Source organism: Peromyscus maniculatus, chromosome 5, assembly GCF_049852395.1.
Source record: "Peromyscus maniculatus bairdii isolate BWxNUB_F1_BW_parent chromosome 5, HU_Pman_BW_mat_3.1, whole genome shotgun sequence".
Lineage (NCBI taxonomy): Eukaryota > Metazoa > Chordata > Mammalia > Rodentia > Cricetidae > Peromyscus > Peromyscus maniculatus.
This window is the reverse complement of record NC_134856.1, coordinates 78,838,632-78,861,346: the sequence shown is the minus strand read 5'-3', so window position 1 is coordinate 78,861,346 and position 22,715 is coordinate 78,838,632. Positions and strand designations below refer to the sequence as shown.

General features: G+C 38.2%; 1 protein-coding gene across 7 annotated transcripts in view; it reads right to left on the bottom strand.

Moving 5' to 3' along the window:
- Mindy3 (MINDY lysine 48 deubiquitinase 3) overlaps positions 1-22,715 on the bottom strand; it is a 73,973-nt gene that overhangs the window by 10,633 nt on the left and 40,625 nt on the right. For all 7 annotated transcript variants that reach the window (XR_001579445.3, XM_006985925.4, XM_016004515.3 and 4 more), the window contains one exon: positions 7,219-7,291. Coding sequence is in view for 6 of the 7 variants with exons in the window: in XM_006985925.4 (XP_006985987.1) it covers positions 7,219-7,291 (73 nt within the window). In the remaining variant the exon portion in view is untranslated. The remainder of the gene's footprint in view (positions 1-7,218; positions 7,292-22,715) is intronic.

Genomic DNA, 22,715 nt, shown 5'->3' with positions numbered 1-22,715 from the left:
AACTTGAAGACAATGAAATTCAAAGAATAAACACCTGACTAATGCCCCATCCCTCAAAACCAAATATATAAAGCTTATGGAAATAATGAAGACAATATTGGATTTGAAAACTGAATTCAATAGAGAGATAAAAACATCAAAAAGAAAACCTGAACCTGAAGTGAGGATGGAATTGAAAAGCTTAATAATCTAACTAGAAAACTCAAGGGAGAACATTAAGTAGAATGAATCCAGCAGAAGATAGAATATCAGGACTCGAAGATAGAGTAGACAAACCAGACCAAAACAAAGATTATAAAACAAAACAAAAAAACCAGATACACACACACACACACACACACACACACACACACACACACACACACAAGTAACAGGCAGGAAATGTGGGATACCAAAAAAAAGACTAAACCTTTCAATCATAAGAATAGAGCAGGGTGACGAATCCCAGGTCAATTGCATAGACAGGATCTTCAATGAGATTATAGAAGAAAACATCTCCAAACTAAGGAACAACAAACCCATACAGATACAAGAAGCACACAGAACAACAAATGGACAAGATGAGAAAAGAAAATCCCTAGGGCATATCATACTTAAAGAGTATTGAAAAACCGCCAATCACATAAAAAGGAAAACCTATTAGAACAACAGCTGATTTCTCAGAGGAAATTTGGAAAGCCAGAAGAGCCTGGAGCAATGCAATCCAAGTTCTAATGGACCAGGATTACAATTAACCTAATGGACCAGGAACAATTAACCAAGAAGACATTACTATGCTAAACATAAATGCACCAACTCTGGGGCAGCCAATTTCATAAAGTACACCTCTAGAGTTAAAGACAGAGATCATCATCAATCCATTAATAGTATGTGGTTTCAATACCCCACTTTCTCCAAGAGACAGGCCATCTGATGAAAAAATAAACAGAAACATCAGAATCAAACAACATCATAGATCAAATAGTCTTAACAGATACCTACAGATATTCCACCAAAAAGCAAAGAATATACACTTCTACTCAGCAGTTCAGAGACAACTTCTCTAAAATAGACCTAAACCTGGGACACAAATCTTAGCAAATACAGAAATATTGAAATAATTGATGAAATTCAACAAAATTTAAAGAAGTTAAGCGTCAACAACTAAAATGGTGGTGTGTGTATATACACAGAATAGTATAGAAAGTGACTCAAACTCTACTGATGCCAAAATTAATGACACATGACACAAACGAAACCCCTGTAGGATAGTTAAAAATGACAGCATTTCTGAACAAGTCAGTTGCTTGTTCCCTTTAATGCACAGTGTGCAACTACTCATTCCCAAAGACTGCCTCTACTTTAAATTAGCAGCCAACATAGTCTTTTTCAGCGATTAGAGAATTAAAAAAAAAAACAACAACTTTGTCTAAAAGTCCTACTCCTGTAACAAATTTCAGATAAAGTAAGCAGTTGCTCACTCTGGATGCCTAATTTTAGTCTAGTAGTCAGGAAAGAGGCTAGGACTATACAAAGGCCTTTTATATTTGTAATCATCTTGAGCAGTAGTTTACCCTTTTCAAGATAGATTGACCTTGACTAAAATGCTCCAGATCATTTGTGAAAATTAAAAATGCATAGATTTTAATGTGAAGGGCTAGTGTAACTACAACTTGTCCAGCTACAACTAATTGGAGGTCTAAAGAATAAAGTGGCGGTACAAGTTTGCACTCCCATCAATAGTGGAGGAGTGTTCCCCTTGTTCCACATCCTCTGTAACATAAGCTATCATCAGTGTTTCTGATTTTAGCCATTCTGACAGGTGTAAGATGGTATCTCAGAGTTGTTTTGATTTGCATTTCCCTGGTGACTAAGGATGCTGAGCAATCCCTTAAATATCTTTCAGTCATTTGGGATCCTTCTGTTGAGAAATCTCTGTTTAGACTGTAGCCCATTTTTAATTGGTTTGTTTGGTATTTTGCTATCTAGTTTCTTGAGTTCTTTATATATTTTGGAGATCAGCCCTCTGTCAGATGTGAGGTTGATGAAGATCTTTTTCCATTCTGTAGGCTGTTGTTTTGTCTTATTTCCTGTGTCCTTTGCCTTACAGAAGCGTCTCAATTTCAGGAGGTTTCATTTATTAATTGTTGCTCTCAGTGTCTGTGCTACTGGTGTTATATTAAGCAAGTGATCTCCTGTGTCAATGCATTCTAGGCTACTTTCTACTTTCTCCTCTATCAAGTTCAGAGTAGCTGGATTTATGTTGAGGTCTTTGATTCACTTGGATCTGAGTTTTGTGCATAGTGGTAGATATTAATCTATTTTGCAACCTTCTACATGTTAACATCCAGTTATGCCAGCACCATTTGTTGAAGATGCTTTCTTTTTTCCACTGTACAGATACAGTCACTCTGGAAATCAGTATGGCGACTTCTCAGAAAATTGGGAATCAATCTACCTTAAGGCCCAATGATACCACTCTTAGGCATATACCCATGGGATACTCAATCATACCACAAGGACACTTGCTCAACTATGTTCATAGCAGCATTATTTGTAATAGCCAGAACCTGGGAGCCACCTATATGCCCCTCAACTGAAGAATGGAAAAAGAAAATGTGGTGCATATACACAATGGAGTATTACTCAGCTGTAAAAAACAATGGTGGCATGAAATCTGCAGGCAAATGGATGGAACTAGAAAAGATCAATCTAAGGTAACCCAGACTCAGAAAGACAAACATGGTATGTACTCACTCATAAGTGGATACTAGAGGTAAAGCAAAGGATAATCAGACCATAACCCACAGCTCCAGAGAAGCTAGGAAACAAGGAGGATCCTAAGAGGGACTGATGGATCACCTTGAGAAGGGGAAACAGAGATCTCCATGAGTAAACTGGGGACTGGGGGGGGCAATAGAGGGGAGAAGATGGGGGATGAGAACATGAGGGAACAGGATGGTCTAGCTGGGGGAGGGACGGAGTGGGAAAGCAATGAAAGAGATATCTTGATAGAGACATTATGGGGTAAGGGAGAAACCTGGTGCTAGGGAAATTCCAAGGAATCTACAACAATGACCCCAGATTAGACTACTAGCAATAGTGGAGAGGGTGCCTGAACTGGCCTACCCTGGTAATCAGATTGGTGAATACACTAACTGTCATGATAGAGTCTTCATCCAGTAACTGATGGAAGCGGATGCAGAGATCCATAACCAGGCACGAGACTGAGCTCCAAGAGTCCAGTGGAAGAGAGGGGAAAGGAAGTATATGAGCAAGGGAGGGGGGGGATGGGTTAAAATCATGATAGGGAAATCTACAGAGACAACTGAACCAAGCTTATAGGAATTCATGGACTTTAGATTGACAGCTATGGAACCGGACAAGACCTTCTGCATATGGGAGACAGTTGTGTAGCTGGGTCTGTTTGAGGGGCCCCTGGCAGTGTGATCAGGATCTACCCCTGATGCATGAGCTAGCTTTCTGGATCCTATAACCTAAGGTGGGATACCTGGCTCACCCTTGAGGCAGGTGGAGGGGCTGGGTCCTGTCTCAATTGAATGTATTAGGCCTTACTGTCCCCCACATGGGAGAACTCACCCTTTTGGAAGAGGGAATGAGGGGTGGGTTGGGGCGAGGGGGTTAGGCGGGGGTGGGAGGAGTGAGAGATCTGTAGTTGGTATGTAAAATGAATAAAAGTTTTTTTTTTAAATAATAAAAAAAGAATAAAGTAACTTGTTTGAAAGCACTTTTAAAGACATTTAAGCCTGTAACCTTGCTTTGATTAATTAGAAAGATAGAGAAAAAAATTATTTTGTTTAGTTAAGTCACAGCTATATGGAATATTCCTTTACACTGTATGAATATATGTCACTGTGATTGGTTTAATAAAGAAGTTGACTGGCCAATAGCTGAATAGGATAAAGTTAGGAGAAAGAGCCAAATTGAGACTGCTGGGAGGAAGAGGGGCAGAGCTGGATAGTCACCAGCAGCTGCAGAGATAAGCAAGATGAGTATGCTGTACTGAGAAAAGGTACCAAGTCACATGGCAAAGCAAAGATAAGAAATATGGGTTAACATAAATAAATGTAAGAGTTAGCTAGTAATAAGCTTGAGCTATTGGCCGAGCATTTACAATTAATATTATGTTTCTGAGTATTTATTTGGGAGCAGCTGCTGGCACAGGAAAATTCTTGTGCCTACACAGCTACAAGCCTAGAATCTCTAAATGTGAAACAGATTTTTTTTTTTTTTTTTTTTTTTTTTTTTTTTTTTTTTTTGGTTTTTCGAGACAGGGTTTCTCTGTGTAGCTTTGCGCCTTTCCTGGGACTCACTTGGTAGTCCAGGCTGGCCTCGAACTCACAGAGATCCACCTGGCTCTGCCTCCCGAGTGCTGGGATTAAAGGCGTGCGCCACCACCGCCCGGCTGTGAAACAGATTTTATTTGGCCACCAGCAGACAGGAACAGAAATCTGGAAAAGTCTCTGTGCTTATTGGCTACCACAGATCTCTACTTAATATTCAGTATCTTAGGAAGTACAATATGAAATTCTCTGTTGTCCCTGTCTGGACACTTTCACAAGTCTAGCTCCATTCTTTTAATTTTATTGTTATTTTACAATCCCAAGATAGCACATACCTGAGAGCAAAGCCTAGATCTAAATATTTTTCTCCACAAAATGATCAACAGATAAAACTGTGGACTTCCTTAAAAGTTCGTGCTTAATGGTTTGCTGCCTAATAAATTGTTCTCATTATGTTCTGAGCAGTTTTTATTATTGTCATTTCTTAATTTGTGATTTAATCATGAAACCCTGCCAAGTAATTAAAGTGGTATAATAAAGCATTGCTAAGATTAAAATTTGACAGCATTCCAAATGAGAAATTAGCAATTCAAAAATATACTTTTGATCTTATAATTTTGTTTGACATCAAAGTAAGTAGGTTTCTAAAATCCTGAAGAATCTAAAATACAGATTACTATAATTGTTCAAGCAAAAGGAAAATCAATACCAAATTATTAGCAGCAGTCTAATGTCAACAACTTTAGAATGGCGTGAGTATTTCCATGACTTTAGCTGTAAAAAAGACATTGGTAATGTATAGAAGGGTCCAGACTGGTTGGTCTAGATCATCTAGAATCTACTCTTGGTTCTTAGAAATACATACATACATACATCTTGGTTCTTTGAAAGTGATGCACACAGAGTTAGTTTAGAAACTTTGCAAAAAATGAGAATTATCTTCTAGGTTCATAGCAAAGTTTTTTGTGTGTGTTGGTGTGGGCGTGTACATGTATTCATGAAGGTGTGTGTAGGTCTGAGGTGGATGTTGGGTGTTTTCCTCACTCCCTCTCCACCTTAGTTTTGAGGCAGGGTCTCTCACTGACAGAGCACGATGATTCAGCTTGGCTGGCTGGCAGTCTTTTAGGTTCATGGATCTTCCTGTCTCTGCATCCCCAGTAGTGGGATCACAAGCACACACCACCATGGTTAGCTTTTTATGTGGGTGCTGGGAAGCTGAGTTGAGTTCCTTATGCCAGCAAACAAATACTTCCCTAACTGAGCACCAGTCACATGCATGGCACAGTTTGTTTTAACATCTTCATGGAGGTAAAATGTTTTCTAAGTTGTAATGCTACCCACAAATACCAGTGTCTATTATGTTTCGAAGATGGAATATGTAGGGGCTGGAGAGATAGCTCAGTAGTTAAGAATACTTCCTACTTTTGCAGAAAAGGTCAGGACTCCTATTGGGAGACTCATGAGTACTTGTAATTTCAGCTATAGGGCATCTGAAACACTCTTTTGGTCTCGGAGAATACCTGTATGCATGTGGTATTCTCACATACATGTGGCATACACACAGACACACATATACAAAATAAAAATAAATCTTAAAAAAAGAAAGCAGGTGCAGGATGTGGTCTCACAAAAGATGTGCTACCAGAGGTGGCTGGCCTGCCAGTAAAAAGATCACCCATTTACTGGGTTATGATTGTGAGGAATGTAATACAATCCATATCAAGTAATATAGTTCCAAGTTCTACTAAAGGGAGAAACTTACTAAGTCAAAAGGTTTTCATCTCCACATTTGTATGTGTGTTCGCTTGGCAAGGCTATCTAAACTGAAGTATTAAACAAGAACTAAGCAAGCAAAATGGGTTCTTCTTCCTCTAATAGATACTGCTGTCTATGTAGAGACTACACGATTGACTTTAATGAAGATGACTTTTCTTTTCTCGTCACTGCTCTTGCTAACTAAGCTGAAGGATTAAGCACAGACAGGAATTGTCGTTTTTCGGTCTTTTCAGTCATTCACGAACCAATCTGCTCCCTGGTGAGGCAGTACCAGCAGAGGCATGAGAAAGAAGCACTGTAAGAGCAAAGGGCAGATTCTCAAGAGTAAAGAGCTTAAAGGAGAAGACAGAGAACCCAAAGACAACTGAAGCTCTTCAGAGCTCTGAAGGAAACCCTGATCTAACAACTTAGGTTTCTATGTGGTAATTTACAACAGAACTTAGGGTGTTCACGGAGAAGTTGTCTTTAAGGGAGGGAGATGCAGGGTTAAGGCACTGGTTTCCTCAGCACAGAAACAAAAGGCCATTGAGACTCCTCAGGTGACAGTAACTGTAGACAGTGAAATGATACACGTGTGAAGTTTTCAGTAGAATAAACACAGGCTCAGAAGGTGAAGGATCAGGATGCTATTCTTCCACATGAAGATTTTTTTCAATTATTTTTTATTGCGTGCGTGCGTGCGTGCGTGCGTGTGTGTGTGTGTGTGTGTGTGTGTGTGTGTGTAGGCCAGAGGTGTCAGATCCTCTGGAGCTGGAGTTACAGGGGTACTGGGAACCACACTTGTATCTTCTGCAAGAGCAGACAGTGCTGTAAGTGCTGAGCCATCTCTCTAGCCCCTCATCTGCTTATTCAGTGATCATTTGGCTCAGTTAAATAAGGAAGAATAGTACTTCAGTGAGTCCTGGCTTTTGACATCATGTATCAAAGAGAAAATCACCTTTAATTCAGGATACCAAGAAACACAATTGATCAGTGGCAGAATTTGATGGGAGCCACCACAGTCTGCTATCTTTACTGTTCTGTTTTCCATTTTTATCACTTTCCCTAAGGTTTTTTTTTTTTTTTTTTTTTTTTTTAATTAAGAACTGACAGTCATCTTCCATTTAGTAATCCAATCATCTTTTGAACAAAACCTGAGTATCAATATAGGATGTTTTACCTTCTGGATCGTAGGTTTGAAAAACTCTTCTGGCTTTCTCAGAAGCTGCCTCGGGGGCAACTAAAGCCATATCCTAAAAAATAAAACAAATACTGTCAATCAGCTGCAACGTCATAATATTATCAATAAACATTAGGGGTGAGGTGGAGAAATGATGGCATTTGGAGTCAGAAGTCTTTGAGTTCCAAATGTAGCACTGGTGAGTGGCCAGAGAAACCACCAACTCTCTCGGGTGCTTAATTTTACTTCTGAAGGATGGAAATGACATTAACCACAGAAAATTGAGAGGATGCCATGCCAACATCATAAAAGCAATGAATATAAAATACAGTATGCAAAGAACCTGTGATTTGTAAGTGTATTGTATATTACTGTATATGTACAGAAAAACATAACTTCAAATATCTTCTAATTGTCAACAAGTCAAAACTAAGACAGAAAATGTAACAGAACATACTCTAGTTTTCAAGGAATCAAAACTATGAGATTGTAACTATGAGACTGTTCTAATAGCAAAGACTAAAAGAGACACTCACACAGAGTAATGTAATGGCAGATACCACTTTATAAGTGGGTTGTAACACATGCATCAGGTTCTGCATGTCTAATTAACTTCCAAGGAGACATCCTATGACAGAGTTCCTCCTCTTCCCTCATAAATCAAGTTTCTCCATCATAGGGGGCATCACTGCTCATGAGAACTGCAGCACAGAGGCCCCGCGCTCTCCTGCTGTAGTCTCTCTATCACAGTGGACATCACTGCACACGTCTAAGCCATTGTGAAATCCGATTTCTGACGGACAAGAATGCAGAATTGAGGCCCTGTAGTTGATGTCTGGTCATAGCTCTTGTCTAAGCTTTTACCAAAATTTGTGTTCAGTGAGTCACCTCATCAGAGAAAAGGCATTCCTTCACACATTTCAAATCCTTGGTCAGAGCTACAAAGCAAGACCATATCAAACCAGAAAACAAAACCCAACAGTCATGAGGTATAAATATTAATATTGACAATGTTTTATGGACAAATCTTTAAAGAAAGACACTCTTAAGTTCTATCCGCACCCATGCTTATCTCATTTATAGTAGAAGAACTAAAGAAGCAGTAAGCAAAATTCTTTCCTGACCCTGAGGTCGAACCTCCTCAGGATTGGACAGCATGTTCTGGTTTTATGAAAAGTCAGGAATGGGAGTCAAAACAAAGCAACCACACAAGACCTGATGTATTTTTATGCATTAAACAAAAAAAAGATGAAAAAGAGGACTTGGTATTTTGAATGATTCGGTAATATAGATATTTCCTGCTTTCTGTCCCAGACAGAGGCCTTTTATGCATTTTCTGCTATTTTGAACATATGCACTCGCCATGCCTTCTTTGGTTTCACTTTTTTTTTTTCTTCTTTTTCCTTTTCTTGGTTTTTCGAGTCAGGGTTTCTCTGCATAGTTTTGCATCTTTCCTGGAACTCATTCTGTAGCCCAGGCTGGCCTCGAACTCACAAAGATCCACCTGCCTCTGCCTCCCCAGTGCTGGGATTAAAGGCGTGCGCCACCACCACAACTTTCAATGCTGTTCTGAATTCACGATTTAGTTCCTTACTTGCTGGATAAATGGGCTATGTCTAATCTTTTGCTATCAAAAGCAATGCATCAAGCAAATGTGAAGGTATAATTTTATGTGGGCTTAATTATATTTGTAAGAGAGATCTTACAAATACAGTAGGTTACTGGGTCACAGGAAGAATGCATGTGTAATTTTGGTAGAGTAGAGACTTGTGGATTCTGTTTGCTTACTTAACTTATTTGAAACAGTGTTTTATTTTTGGACAGAGTTACAAATTCATTATGAAGCTGAGGATGATCTTGAACTTCTGGTCCTCTGGCACCCTCCTCCTGAGTGTTGGAATAACAGGTATTGCACCTCTCTCCTGGTTATAACATGCTAGGATTGAATCCAGAGCTTCCTGCATGCTAGGTAAGCATCTATTCACTGAGTCATGTCACCAGCCTCTCAAACAAGATTTCTTAAAACTCACATCACCAATACAGTCTTTGCTCTGGGCTAAAGCTAGGATTGTATTCCAGCTCTCAAGATTCAGGGAGTGCCAGGCGGTGGCGGCGCACGCCTTTAATCTCAGCACTTGGGAGGCAGAGGCAGGCGGATCTCTGTGAGTTCGAGGCCAGCCTGGTCTACAGAGCACCAGAACGACAAAAAGAAACCCTGTCTTGAAACTCCCACCCCCACCCACCCCCCAAAATAAAGAAAAGGTTCAGGGAGCAACCGTTAACACTGGAAATATTATTCCTTAGCTGTCTATATTCTACATGTATAATCCTTACAATCCTTGAACTATTCCTAGCCTTCCTTCTTTCTTCAGTTCTCTTCTATGGGAGTCTGTGTGAACCCGTGGATGAATACAAGTGCAGTCCTGGCCAGGAACAGCTCAACAGTAGTGGAACCAATTGTGTTCCTATTCACCTGCTCCACTTAATCTTTTGTAGTATCAACTAGTGATGAGAAGATGAGTTTGATGTACTTCAAAATATTCCATAGAATTTCTAAGTATTACAAAAAACTATAATCTAAATAGAGGAAGAAAAAAACAATCAGGCTTTTGTCTAAAAAACAAAACTCTTGATTTTCCAAATTCATGACTGAAGGGCATCTTCCCATGTATTTGTTCCTTTAATTTCTATCATTGATGTTTCAGTTTCCAGTGTACAGATCTTTCAACTCCTTGTTTTAATTATTCCTGGGTACTTTCTGGTAGCTATTATAAATTGAGGCTGTTCCCTTGTGTTTTCAGGCAGTCCCCTTGCTATACTTCTGAACTTCACTATATTTGTTTGCTAGTTTCAACAGTGTCTTCCTGAAGTCTGTAGTGTTTCCTATGGAAGACATACCAACAGCACAGTGACTCTGCTTTCTCTTCTCCTCTTTGGGTGTCTTTTCTCAAGCCTCATTGCTCTGGCAAGGACATTCCACACTATGGTAAACATAGCAGAAGTCTTTGTTCTCTTCTACAGCTAAGGGGACAAGTTTTCAGCATTTCACTGTTGAGAATCCATGGGCTCCTTGTATATGGCCTTTGCTGTTCTGAGGTGAGTTCCTTCTATAAAAATCTTGGTGAGAGTTTTTAATCATCTAAACATACTGAATTCTGTCATATGCTTTTGCCCCTCCCCCACATCTAATAAGAATCATATAGTTTGTATCCTTCATTCTTTTGATGTGATATGTCACATTTATTGATTAGTATATTTTGAAACACTCTTGCATGCCAGTAACACAATGCACTTGGTCATTGTGGATGCTCTGTTTTATGTGCTGCTGAATTGCATGTGCTCATGTTTGTTGAGGAATTCTATGTACGTCAAGAACACTGGCTTCCTGCCTTCCCTCCATCCCTTCTGTTGTCTTCCTGGTCTGGAGCCTGGGCTCCTCTTCCCCCAGCCTCCCGTGTACTGGGGTCACAGGTATGGACCAACCTGGCCTGACTTTTCTCGAGCTGTCATCGTCTACTTTTGAAGTCAGGGCAGTGCTGGATTCATAGAATCTGGAAGTATTCCCTCCTCTGATCTTTGAGTTTTTACTTTTTCATGAAACTAGATAGTTGTACTTGTCAAGGAAATTAATTTTTTCTAGGTTAATTTTTGTATGTAATTATTCATTGTAATCCCTTATAACCATAAAGCAGAAGAACTAACAGTATTAAAATGTTCATACTGCCTGGGGTGCTTTGTAGATTCAATACAATATCTATTAAAACTCTAACATCATTGTTCATAGAAAGAGAAAAAGCAATTTTAAAATTCCCACAAAAGACCCACAAAGGGTCCTAAATAGCCAAGCAATCATGAGCACAAAGAACAAATGGGGACAACAGTATGGTACTGGTAAAACAGTGTGGCATAAGACAGTCATACAGAACAGAGAGCTGAGAATTAATTCTGGCATGCCAAATGATTTGAAAAAACACCATCTAGATAGATCAGGGAGTGAGGCGCTTACTACCAAGGCTGAGAACCTGAATTCAATCTCATGAATTACATGGTGGGAGGAGAAAACCAACTCCTGAAAGTTTTTCTCTGACTTGTGTGTGTGTGTGTGTGTGTGTGTGTGTGTGTGTGTGTGTACACGCGCGCGCGCACACGCGCACACATGCATACAAAGTAATACTTTTAAAAAATAGGCAGAGATGGCCGGGCGGTGGTGGCACGCCTTTAATCCCAGCACTCGGGAGGCAGAGCCAGGCGGATCTCTGTGAGTTCAAGGCCAGCCTGGGCTACCAAGTGAGTTCCAGGAAAGGCGCAAAGCTACACAGAGAAACCCTCTCTCGAAAAACAAAACAAACAAACAAACAAAAAAAAAATAGGCAGAGAAAGGTTTCTTTAACAGTGTAGAGAAGACTGGATTTCCACCAGTAAAAAGAAGGAAATTGAACCATTAGCTCACATCACATATGAACATTACTTAAAAGTGGATAAAACATAAATGTAAAAAATGAGAACTTGAAAACTACTAGAAGAAGACAATATAGAAAAACTAAATGACACTGGCCATGGCAGTGATTCTATAATCTCACTCAAACCCCCCAGAAACCAAAACCAACAATAGTCAAATTGGATCACATCAAATTTAAAACCCAAATATAGGATACATTTGCAAGCCCTGCATCTCAAAAAAAAAAAAAAAAAAAAAAAAAGGATTACTATCCCAAATATATAAGGATTCCAACTTAGTAGTAAGAAAACAAAAACTCAACTTAAAAAGTAGGAAGGTACACAAATAAACATCTCTCAAGACACACAAAAGGCCATGAAATTTACAAGAAAAGAAAAAAAAGCTCAATATTATAACTCAGGGAAATGCAATTCACAGCCAGACTGGGAAATCATCTCACCACTGTCGGAAAAAGGCAAGTGTCAGCAAGGAAGTAAAAATAAGTTCTTGCTATGGTAGTTAGGAGTTAATGCAAAACAGCCAAGCCATTATGGAAAACTGTGCAGAAGTTCCTTGAAAGAACTACTTAAAATGCAGCAATCTCACTCTGGGATAACCCTAAAGATTCAAGGTAAAAGAGTTATCTATACTGTCATGTGCAGTATAGATACATGTTACAGAAAAAAAGCCAAATGTCTCGCAAAAGATAAATGAATAAAAATTGTAGCACATAATGGACTACTACTCAGCCTTACAAAAAGAATATAGTCATTTCCATCACTACACACTGGAAATGTGAAACTATTATACTGGAAATAGAACTGGAAACTATTATACTACATACTATTCAGGCATAGAAGGGCAAATATTTCTTCTCATTAAGATGTAAATTCTAAAACAACTGAATTCAGAAGTATATAGTAGAAAGTTGATTACAGAATCTAGGGGTTAGGAGGACTGGAGAGACCTGAGATCCAAGGAGGAAGAATCAGACTGAAGGAAGGTTTCCCTTTCAGTTCTAGTACATACTATGATGAGTACAGACAGTAGACAACTGTACACTGCAAACCTGTTAAGACGGTAAATCTTAAATAGTCTCCCCAAAATATGATAAGGACTGGAGGTCATGGACACTAACTTGGTCTAAATTATTCCACATTGTGTTGACAAATGATAACATTACTTTACATTCTACAAATTTATATACCTATAAATTAACAATTTATAATGACACAGTAAAATAGTATTTTAAGTAAAAACACAAGCAGAATACTCCATTTAGGGGAATGAGCTGGTGGATAATATAAGTAAAGCATTATGTTAACACTCCTCTTAAGTGAAATCTGAGAAATGTATTCTTATTGTTTGTAAAGTTGAGGGAAGGAACACAGAAGTTTTACTGGTACAAGAAGGGTTACATTAACTCTCCAGCATTATAAGAAAAAACTTAAAGAAAATTACCTGATGTCTTGTGTCTAAATTCTAAGCATCAATAAATGCAAGCATATTCCATGCTAAGCCAGCAAGGTATTAGACTTGAACAGAAGAGCACACTGTGTTCTCTTGGTCCCGCTGGCAACCTTCTTCCCTAAGGATGCCACAGAGAAGCAAAGATCCTAGCACAGACCCATGGCTGAGGGATCCACACAGAAAACTGGGCTACATGTTAATATTCAATGTATTTGTGCCCCAAATTTGAACAGAAATATAGAATCTTACTTCATTTAGAGTGTTTTGTAATCCTAAAGGAAAATACTTCAGGGAGGGTATCATAATTCTCAAGTTTCAAGTTTTACATCGAGGCACTAAACTAGAACTTTCACGAATAATTCTCTAAGTCTGAAGAGGACTCCATCCTTCAGATTTTCTACTTCTAACATTTTATTATAGTAAGAGCCCTTGGGCTTCACATATAGCAGATTCCCAATCTCTCCATCTACACACCCATAGTTTCTCATTTTTCTTCCCTATTTCTTACTTTGGCTCATCTATTAGTTAGTAAAGAAAGACTTAGTCTTTGCACTTTAGGTCACAGTCTAATAGATGTAAGAGAAAAATATGTTACTTAAAACATTTTCACAAATACTTAATTATCTTAACAAAATTACCTTCTAAAATGAGGACCAAATATACAGCACTAACCCTCAAATCTCCCATTTCAACAGTGAGTTCTAATTAAAGGAATTGTAATGATGGAATTCTATGTCACTCAAGTTATCAATTACTTGTATTTTCTTCACCTCTGATTTAACCATTTAGGAAAAAGCTTCAATATCAGAAGCATCTGCAACTCTAAATTCTCTCAGGAGGAAAACATCATAAACACAAGAGTCGAATAAATTCAGGTACAGTTACTATCAAAGTTATTTTGTTCTAAAATGAAATCTCTATATTAGTAGGACATAATCAGATGCTTTGGCCATAGCAATGTTAGGGTGAGTCATTTGTTTATAGCCCATTTACTAGTCAACAAGGATTACTGGAGTACCCAGCCTTTAAGACCATCTAGCCTCATCCCCATTTACTTAACTGGTGATGTCCTGTAGCAGAGGAACAGGGACTAAGATGTAAAGGGAATACTCAGTATCCCATAGTTAGGAATCCGATCATGTGTCTCTGTTCCATGCAGCATTTTATGTACTATCAGCGTAATTTGGATTGCACAAAGTCTTTTTAAAATGTAACTTTACCTCTTCTAAATGTGTGTAGAGCTAGAAGGCCTGTGTTGGCCAGGTACCAGTAGAGGAACTGAAGAGCTCTGTAACAATCTACTCATCACACCTTTCTTCACTATCAAGAAGAATCTGCTGCTGTAATCCAAGAACTTCCAGAAGGTCACCCAGTGCAATGACTGGACCCATAAAAAATGCTATTTTAGCTTGCAGACATTTTATATTGCCATTTAGGTCCCTCTAAACAATAAAAGAAATACAAATATATATCTGACCTTTCAGTTTGAAGTAAAATTTACAGCCACTTTATAATCTATTTTATACTGACTCTGTCTTGTTACCTGTACTTAAAATGATTTGAAAACTATCAAGAAACAGATTTTAATTAATCATTAAATGTTCTCAAAACACACAGTATCATTTGAAGCTAGAGGTCTTTTTGTTTTAGTTTTCATTTTCTTAATAACATACAAAAGCCCCAGGGGCTGTCTCTCTAACAGCCCATTGCTGTGTGGTACTTCATCCTGTTGTATCAGCAGTCAAAGTTATCAGGCTAGAAATAGCCTTTAGGGGTTCCTCTTCCATACAGCTCTAGGCTGTACATGTACAAGTGGAAGTATACACAGCAAAGGGAGGAACCATCTGAGGGATAGGAACTCCAGTACTATGAAGTCATGAACAGTGACGAGTAGCCTTTTCTCATTATTGTGCACCGGCAACCCACTTGAACCTCTTTTCAGTCTAGTCAGAAGTTTCACTTCTAATGCCCAAGGTGCCTACTTTGTAATGATTCTTCTGTGTGCCAAGATGCTACTATATTTGGACTGCCTTTAGGGAAATTTAGAAAATAATCTTTCAAGTTATCCCACTTAACATGAATACTACAGTTAAGAATTAAAAAACAAAACAAGACAAGAATATCCAGTCACATTGCCAAAGATGTCACGGCTAGACCAAAAATGTTGGCCAAGATTCAATAAGCACACTAAGGAATGGTCATACATTAGCTATGTAAGATTTTTCCTTATGTATCTTATAGGTACATAAAGTCTGTTTCCTATAGTAAGCTCTATTGACTACACTCTTTTCCCTCAAATAGCCAGAGCTGTGGACTCAACTGCTGACAAGAGAAACAGACTGATCAGGATGGACAGCTTTAAGGCCCGTCTATCCAGGATGCCTTATGATTCTTTAGGCAACCAGTTGGCCTCTCTTATGACAACTGATAAGGGAGGCAGGCACTGGTCCTAGGAAGCAGGTAGACTGAGACTGAGAAGTGTTGTAGTTATCCACAACAAACAACCCCCTGCCCCCGCAGTCAGAGTAGAGCAGTACAAATGAAGCTGCCCTCCAGGCAAGAACACTGCTACTGGACCCCAGATTCCTAGTCAAAGTCATCAAAACAAAGTCTTCCTTGTTTTGTGGTGATACACACCACCAGCAGAATCTTAAATTGCTAATGGGAATTGGCCTAAAATATGCCAAGCAGTTAGGGAGGCTTATGGTTAATACTTCATGTTTTTAATGCCAAAATAATCAAAAATGGTTAATTTGTATAGACTTCTCATCAAACTTTCAAGGAATTTCAATATTTTCAAAATTATTTGTTAAGTTTATTTCGGAAGACAGATGTTAAGACACACAAATTATGATTTAATCTAAAAAATAAATGCATGTTTTAAATCTATTCCTTTCCTGTAGTGGGTAAGTTATGAAATGTAAATAGCAGAAATAGTAAAATCTAAGACAAATGGATGGGATGACTAAACTTGGTTAAAATACAGAAGTAAATTATTACAAAATGCCCATGAATTAATCTTTATGGTTTTATCTAATAATTAAAGATATATAAAAGTGAATTTTCCTCACAACACTAAACATTAACACTATAAAGCATTTTACTTATTTTTAAATTTAAATTCAAACATAATTGGACAAATTTAAAACACCCCAAAAAGGGATCTCTCTCACACTTATGTGCAGTGGTCTTCCTAATGCTACACAGAGCACCACCCAGAAGCCAGGCCCTGTGCATCCCACCCCAGACATAAGGAAGAGGGCCGGGGAAGGAACGGCTGCATGCTGCGTTTCTCCTTCGCATTACACTTATGTGTATTTTATGTTGAAATGGTAATGTGTATTCTTTTTTGTTTTTTGGGTTTTTTTTTGGTTTTTTGAGACAGGGTCTCTCTGTGTAGCTTTGTACCTTTCCTGGAACTCACTTGGTAGCCCAGGCTGGCCTCGAACTCACAGAGATCCGCCTGGCTCTGCCTCCTGAGTGCTGGGATTAAAGGCGTGCGCCACCACCGCCCGGCTAAGGTAATGTGTATTCTTATGCTCTTACCTGAGAGAAAAAGTACTTTCTTATAGGAAAAGTCAAAGATGAGACTACAGAGAGAGAGAGAGAGAGAGAGAGAGAGAGAGAGAGAGAGAGAGAGAGAGAGAGAGAGATATTTTATAACCCCAAACCAGAACAAAATCAAAGCTATAAAAATCACCCCAACCTTGAAAGGAAATTTAAAATGACTTTAAAAAGAATTTAGTCCCTGTTTCTTTGAAGACAAAACTGAGGACATAGGCTCCTACCATTTTTAAAAAATATTGAATTAGCAATGATTAGCTCACATTTAGGTTAAAATGCACAATAAAAAGATCATCTAATAATATCTAAAGTAATTTATTTTAAAATGTAAAGTTCTGTTAACAATGCAAATTAACTCCATAATTAATTCTCAAATAAGAAATTAAGAAAATGCTCCAAGTAATTCATTCTTAAACCCAATTATGAAAGAGATAAAGAGTCACAAGTGAAAATGACGGTTAGAAAAGAGCAAGCTAAGGGCAAATGCCCACATGCTCAGCCTGGTACTCCGTCCGCACACGTGAATGAGAAGACCGGCTCTTGACTACAGACACTGTGATTCTGAGAGAACTGCACTGCTTAAGAAAGCATGGTGCAATAAGGTCCACAAAGAAAAAACTGAACATCCGTTATTATTCATTACGCAGCCTTGTTGAACAGAACTAGCTTCATGTTCAGATATGAGAGGGAAACAATTCAAAAGGACAAAGTAAAGTCTAAACATGGTTTCGTAGGACTCGCTCTTGTGCAGTGAGTTTGCAAGTTCTCAACACCATCAGAGGTACCACAGAGGGATGTCTGGAGACCCATGCCCACAGGGCATATTCCCTTTGGCAGATCTAAAGGTTTTGTTCTGTCAAAGCTCAGATAGCTAGCATGAAAAATTCTCCATTCAACTTAACAGGAGTTAAGTTTCTTTCTTGAAAGGCTCCATTTACTTACTGCATCTCTCCTGCCTACATCAGTCTTAGAAGGCCTGTGGGAACTCTGCTGCCTGCCTACTCTGCAGTTCCCATAAGGCTTCTGCAGGGAGATTCGATGACATTTCCCTAAGACAAGAATCAATCTCCAATCCACATAAGGCGGCTTTAGTGAGTTTCTGTAGCAGACTCCCTGAGATACTGTGTCAGTGAAAGCAGTATCACCTTCGCTCTTAACACAGGCTCATGTTTAGTTAGACTTTTAAAAAGATCACTAGTATATCAGAAAAAATGAGTTTTAAAACACAGTGGAAAGTTCAAATTTAAAAATCAGAGAAAATTCCATAAAATGTGTAATAAATTTTTAATATGGTTATGTAATGTGTTCATTTAAAATGATTAAATTCATTTTACTATTGATTCAATAAAACCAACGTGTGATAAAAATTTCTTCCAATCTTATAAACATTTCTCTCTTGTGGGTCAGAAACAGATACCAACAGCACTGCAAAGGTAAGTCCTAGGTCACTGGGCAGCTCATAGACGACATGTGACTACTGAGTTCAGTAGCCAAATTGAAATCACCAACTTCCACTGGTGTGGTTAGAACTTCCAGTCAACCCAACAGTCAGCTGTTCTTATCAAAGGATAACCCCAGACAGTCAGATGATGGGTTACTTCTGAGAGAGCAGCTTTTCTGTCTACTCTCAAATCAACAGCAATCTGAAGGATGATATGTATTGTGATGCTCCTTATTTCTAACTACTCTTCAAAGAGCATTCAGGAATATTGGAATCTGAGCTCAATAAACTGTTATTTACAAGTATTAGAATTGATATGTAAAAGACACCACAACAAATTTAGGGAAACCATAACATTTCACAAACAGCACTTGCTTTAAAACGGCCCAAGGCTTAAAACTAGGCTGTGTAGCTCACAACACTGCCACAGTGTCCAGTCTACACCTCTCATGTCTTCCATGCTTCCGTTAAAACGGAATGATGATCTGACCTAAGTAAAAACAGTGTTGTAAGGTGACCATTTTTAAAGAAAGAATTTCTATTTATTTTAATTTTGTGTATATTAGTGTCTGTATGTATGTTAGCATATCTCATGTGCGCTTGATGCCTGCTGAGGTCACAAGAGGATGCTGATCCCCAGGAGCTGGAGTTTGACAGCTGTGAGCTGACATGTGAATGCTTCTCAGACCAGCCAGTCCTCTAGCTGCTGAGCCATCTTTCCAGGCCTCTTGAAACTGCTAACAATTTATTCGAGTCAATTATCGTATTCTACTCTCATCGCATTTACTTCAAATTTATAGTTTTTCTACTATGCACAACAAAGTATTACACGAAGCCAAGAACATTTTGATAATTCTTGGGTAAATACTAGTTCAAAGTAAGTAATAACTACCATTAGTGCAACATGTCTTCTATAATATAAAATACAGTAAATTAAATTTAAAAGACCAGAATCAAGAAACCAAAGTTCTAATTTAAAATAGGTAAATAGATATCAACTACAATGTACAAAGCTTAACTGGATTCTTGTTTGGAATTAAAAGCTAAAAAAAAAAAAAAAAACCCCCAAAAAAACACTTTCTGGGGTTGCTCATCAAGTTTATTATTTACATGGTGAGATTAGGCTGGATTCTTCAGTTTGCACCACATTTCTCTGTACTGTAAAATTTACCAATATAACTATACCTGTTTTGAAATCAGAAAATAAAGATGTACTATTATAAAAATAAAATACTAAGCTATTAATTTCAAGCTAAGCCCATTATTTTGATAAGACATATAAAAAGGTGTCTAAATTAGGTTAGAAATAAGGATAGAGAACATAATAAAATGCATAAACACAAACTATAATTTGCAATAAAACTGAAGTCTCAATGTCAAGGAGTTTTTTCTTTTTTCCTAGAAAAGGGATGGAAAAGTGGGTCAGTCTATGACTCATTAAATGTATGGGTCAAGACCTTTGCGTATCTTATATGTAAATATGTGAATGCTTATTTAAAAAATATGTAACAAACAAACAGCCAAAGCCATCAATTATTTGACACTGGTATATTTTCAGTGCCATCCCAAAAAACTGTTTTTGTGAAAATTTTGGGATTTTTTAAAACATAAATTACTATAAAGATTCAATATATACACATTAGGATATCATTGACTAAAATACTTTAAATCACAAGACACCTAGAAAACTAGTGTTATTCCTGAATGAAATGTTAGTTTGCCCTTTAGCTTACTTGTAGCATGTAGTTACAATTTCTGTCTTAATTTTCAGAGTGAAACACATAGCTGCCATTTCTGTTTACAAAGAGTTTAATACATAAAGCTTACATTTTTCCAATAATTTAATGACATGTATACAGAACATATAAGACAATCTAGAAATTAAAATAAGCCTCTAATTAGATGTTTAAACCAGGCTTTCAAACTACATCTGTAATGGCAATTATTTTTACTAAAGCAAAATTTAGTTCTACAGATGTCAGTCTTGCGTAATTTTTATAAAATTCTTTGAGTCATTGTGTTTTCAATGTTATTACCAATATCTTTTACATTATTAACTAGCTGGATACATACCCTTTCACACCATAGAGAAGGCTAAGTTTAATAGGCTATTATTTGGTATTCAGGTGTAAACTTGATTATTTTTTGCTTTCTCAGGCATGCAAAATTAGAATTGATCTTTCTCTCTTAAATATTTCTTTTAGAATAAAAATGGGGCTTGGGTCAAATGTTCTGACAGTTATTTTTTGTGCTAAATATAAATTACAAATGAACAATATTTGCAGCATGTATTATCTTTAATAGACTGTTTCCTATCAGTACTCTTGGAAGGAAATTCAATATGGAAGCAATATCCGAGCAGCTATGAGCTTAGTTCTCTACGTATTTCTCTCTCATTGCCCCAATCTCAAGGTCACCTGCCTTGCAAATGCTAAGTAAACTCTCTGAATCATAGTGAGTACATTAAGAATAACAAAGTTATAACACCTACACAACTCATTGAACATGGATTTGAGAAGCTGGTGCCTATATAGAGCCTTTGCCCCTATGTCCTAGCATCTTTAGTAAAGGATGGTACACTGCACACTTCCAAAAGGGAAATGCAAACACCAACCCAGCCACAAACCCTCTGATCTACAATGGTGTCCTGCCTGCAGCCTATGGTGGGGCAATGGTGGCACAAAGCTTATGTGAGTAACCAACCAATAACTGATTTGACTTAAGGCCCAGTCCATGAGAGAACCTATACCCAGCACTACTTGGGTTGCCAAGAACCAGAGACTAGATAATGCAGGGACCTAGGGTAAAACCAAGTAACACTGGTCTTACAAAAGAAAAAACAAAAACAATCAGTGATAAAATGACTCTTAATGACATTCTGCTATACTCATAGATCAGTGCCTTGTTCAGCCATCATCAGAGACGCTTCCTCCTGCAGCAGATGGGAACAAATACAGAGGCCCACAGACATTGTGTATAGAATGAGAGGCCTTTGGACACTCAGTCCTAAATAGGATGTCTCCATCAAATCTCTCCCCTCAGAACTCGGACTCCGTGGAAGTGGAAGAGGCAGAAAAGAGTATAAAAGCCGGAGGGGTTAGAGAACACCAAGGAAACAAGGCCCCTTAAATCAATACAGGCAAAGCTCATATGAACTCAGGGAATGATGCAGCCCACGGCCTGCACCAGGTCCTCTGTGTACACATTATGGCTTCCAGCTTAGTGTTTTTTATGGGATTCCTGTGTATGCGAATGGGTGGGTCTCTGATTCTTGTGCCTTCTGTTGGGCTCCTTCCCTTCTGTTGGGTTGTCCAGTGCAACTCTAATGTGACAGTTTTTGTTTTGTTATATTAAAAAAACAACAACAAATGATGAAAGACAATCTAAACACTAGGGTAAAGGTTAACAACTAATCTGTCATTTATACCTGTTGGGAGAGAGAGTCAGTTTTTCTAACAGTGACACTGGGTTTATCAAGCACTCCAGGGAGGGCCTCATTTTGATCAATATATAATGGACTCCATAGGGTTTTTTTTTTGGGGGGGGGGGTTGTATGCTATTATTCGGTTAGAGTTTGATGTTTTGTTTTCTTGGTTTTGTTGTACTAGGTTTTTGTTTGGTTTTTGAAAAAGAACTTAGAGTTGAGTGGGTGCAGGGAGGGGGAAAGGATCGAGAATGACTTGGGGGAGGGGAAGAATATGATCAAAATATATTCAAATTTAAAATTATAAATAATAAAACATTTTAAAAAAGAAGAGCACAGCTGTCAAGTACACATCTTTGAGGATGAATCATCAGACACACGTGTCTCCTTAGACCTTTCTATAGCTTGTCTACCAAACCAAAAAGCATCATCAGTCCTGTCACTTAACCTCAGGACGCAAATCTCTCATTCGGGTACTTGACTCCACTCTATACTATTACCTGAAATGAGTCAGAAAGGGCCCACTTTGGGGAAGACATATTTTAAAAGCAGGGGTACAGAAAACAGGGCAGCTATGGGGAAAGAGTTTGAGTAGGGAATGGAATGGAGAGTAGGGCAGAAGAGGGTATGGGGGGATAATTAGAACTCTTATGAAAACCCATTTTATAAGCTTCTTAAACACACACGCACAAACATGCATAAATACCAAAGGGGTTAAATTCACATTATCCTACACAGGGGATAATGTTCCAAGCTCTAGATGGCCAAATAACAAGCCTAATGCCAAATGAGGGGTGCCTCCCCTCAAGTTGTTGGTCAGAGGGTTCCCAGAGGAACAATATAGACTACTGGCAATGTTCTAGGTTGCTCACCAGAACTTGATGATGAGAGCCCATTGCTGAACATACTACATACTTTGGTCACAGAGCATGGAAAAATCAAGCTGGTACCGAGAAAGAAGTTTCTTCCCAGAAGGATAGCTTTCATAGTACTTACTGGGAGAATCTAAGTAGGCTTCTGGAGAGAAAAGTCATTAATGATCTTATGCAGCTGTAAATACGGTGAGCTACCATGATGATCAGCTTGGAAAGATACGCTCATAAGTGCAATTGTGGCACAAATGTTAGAGGTAACCAGTTGCATTCTGATTACATTTAAGG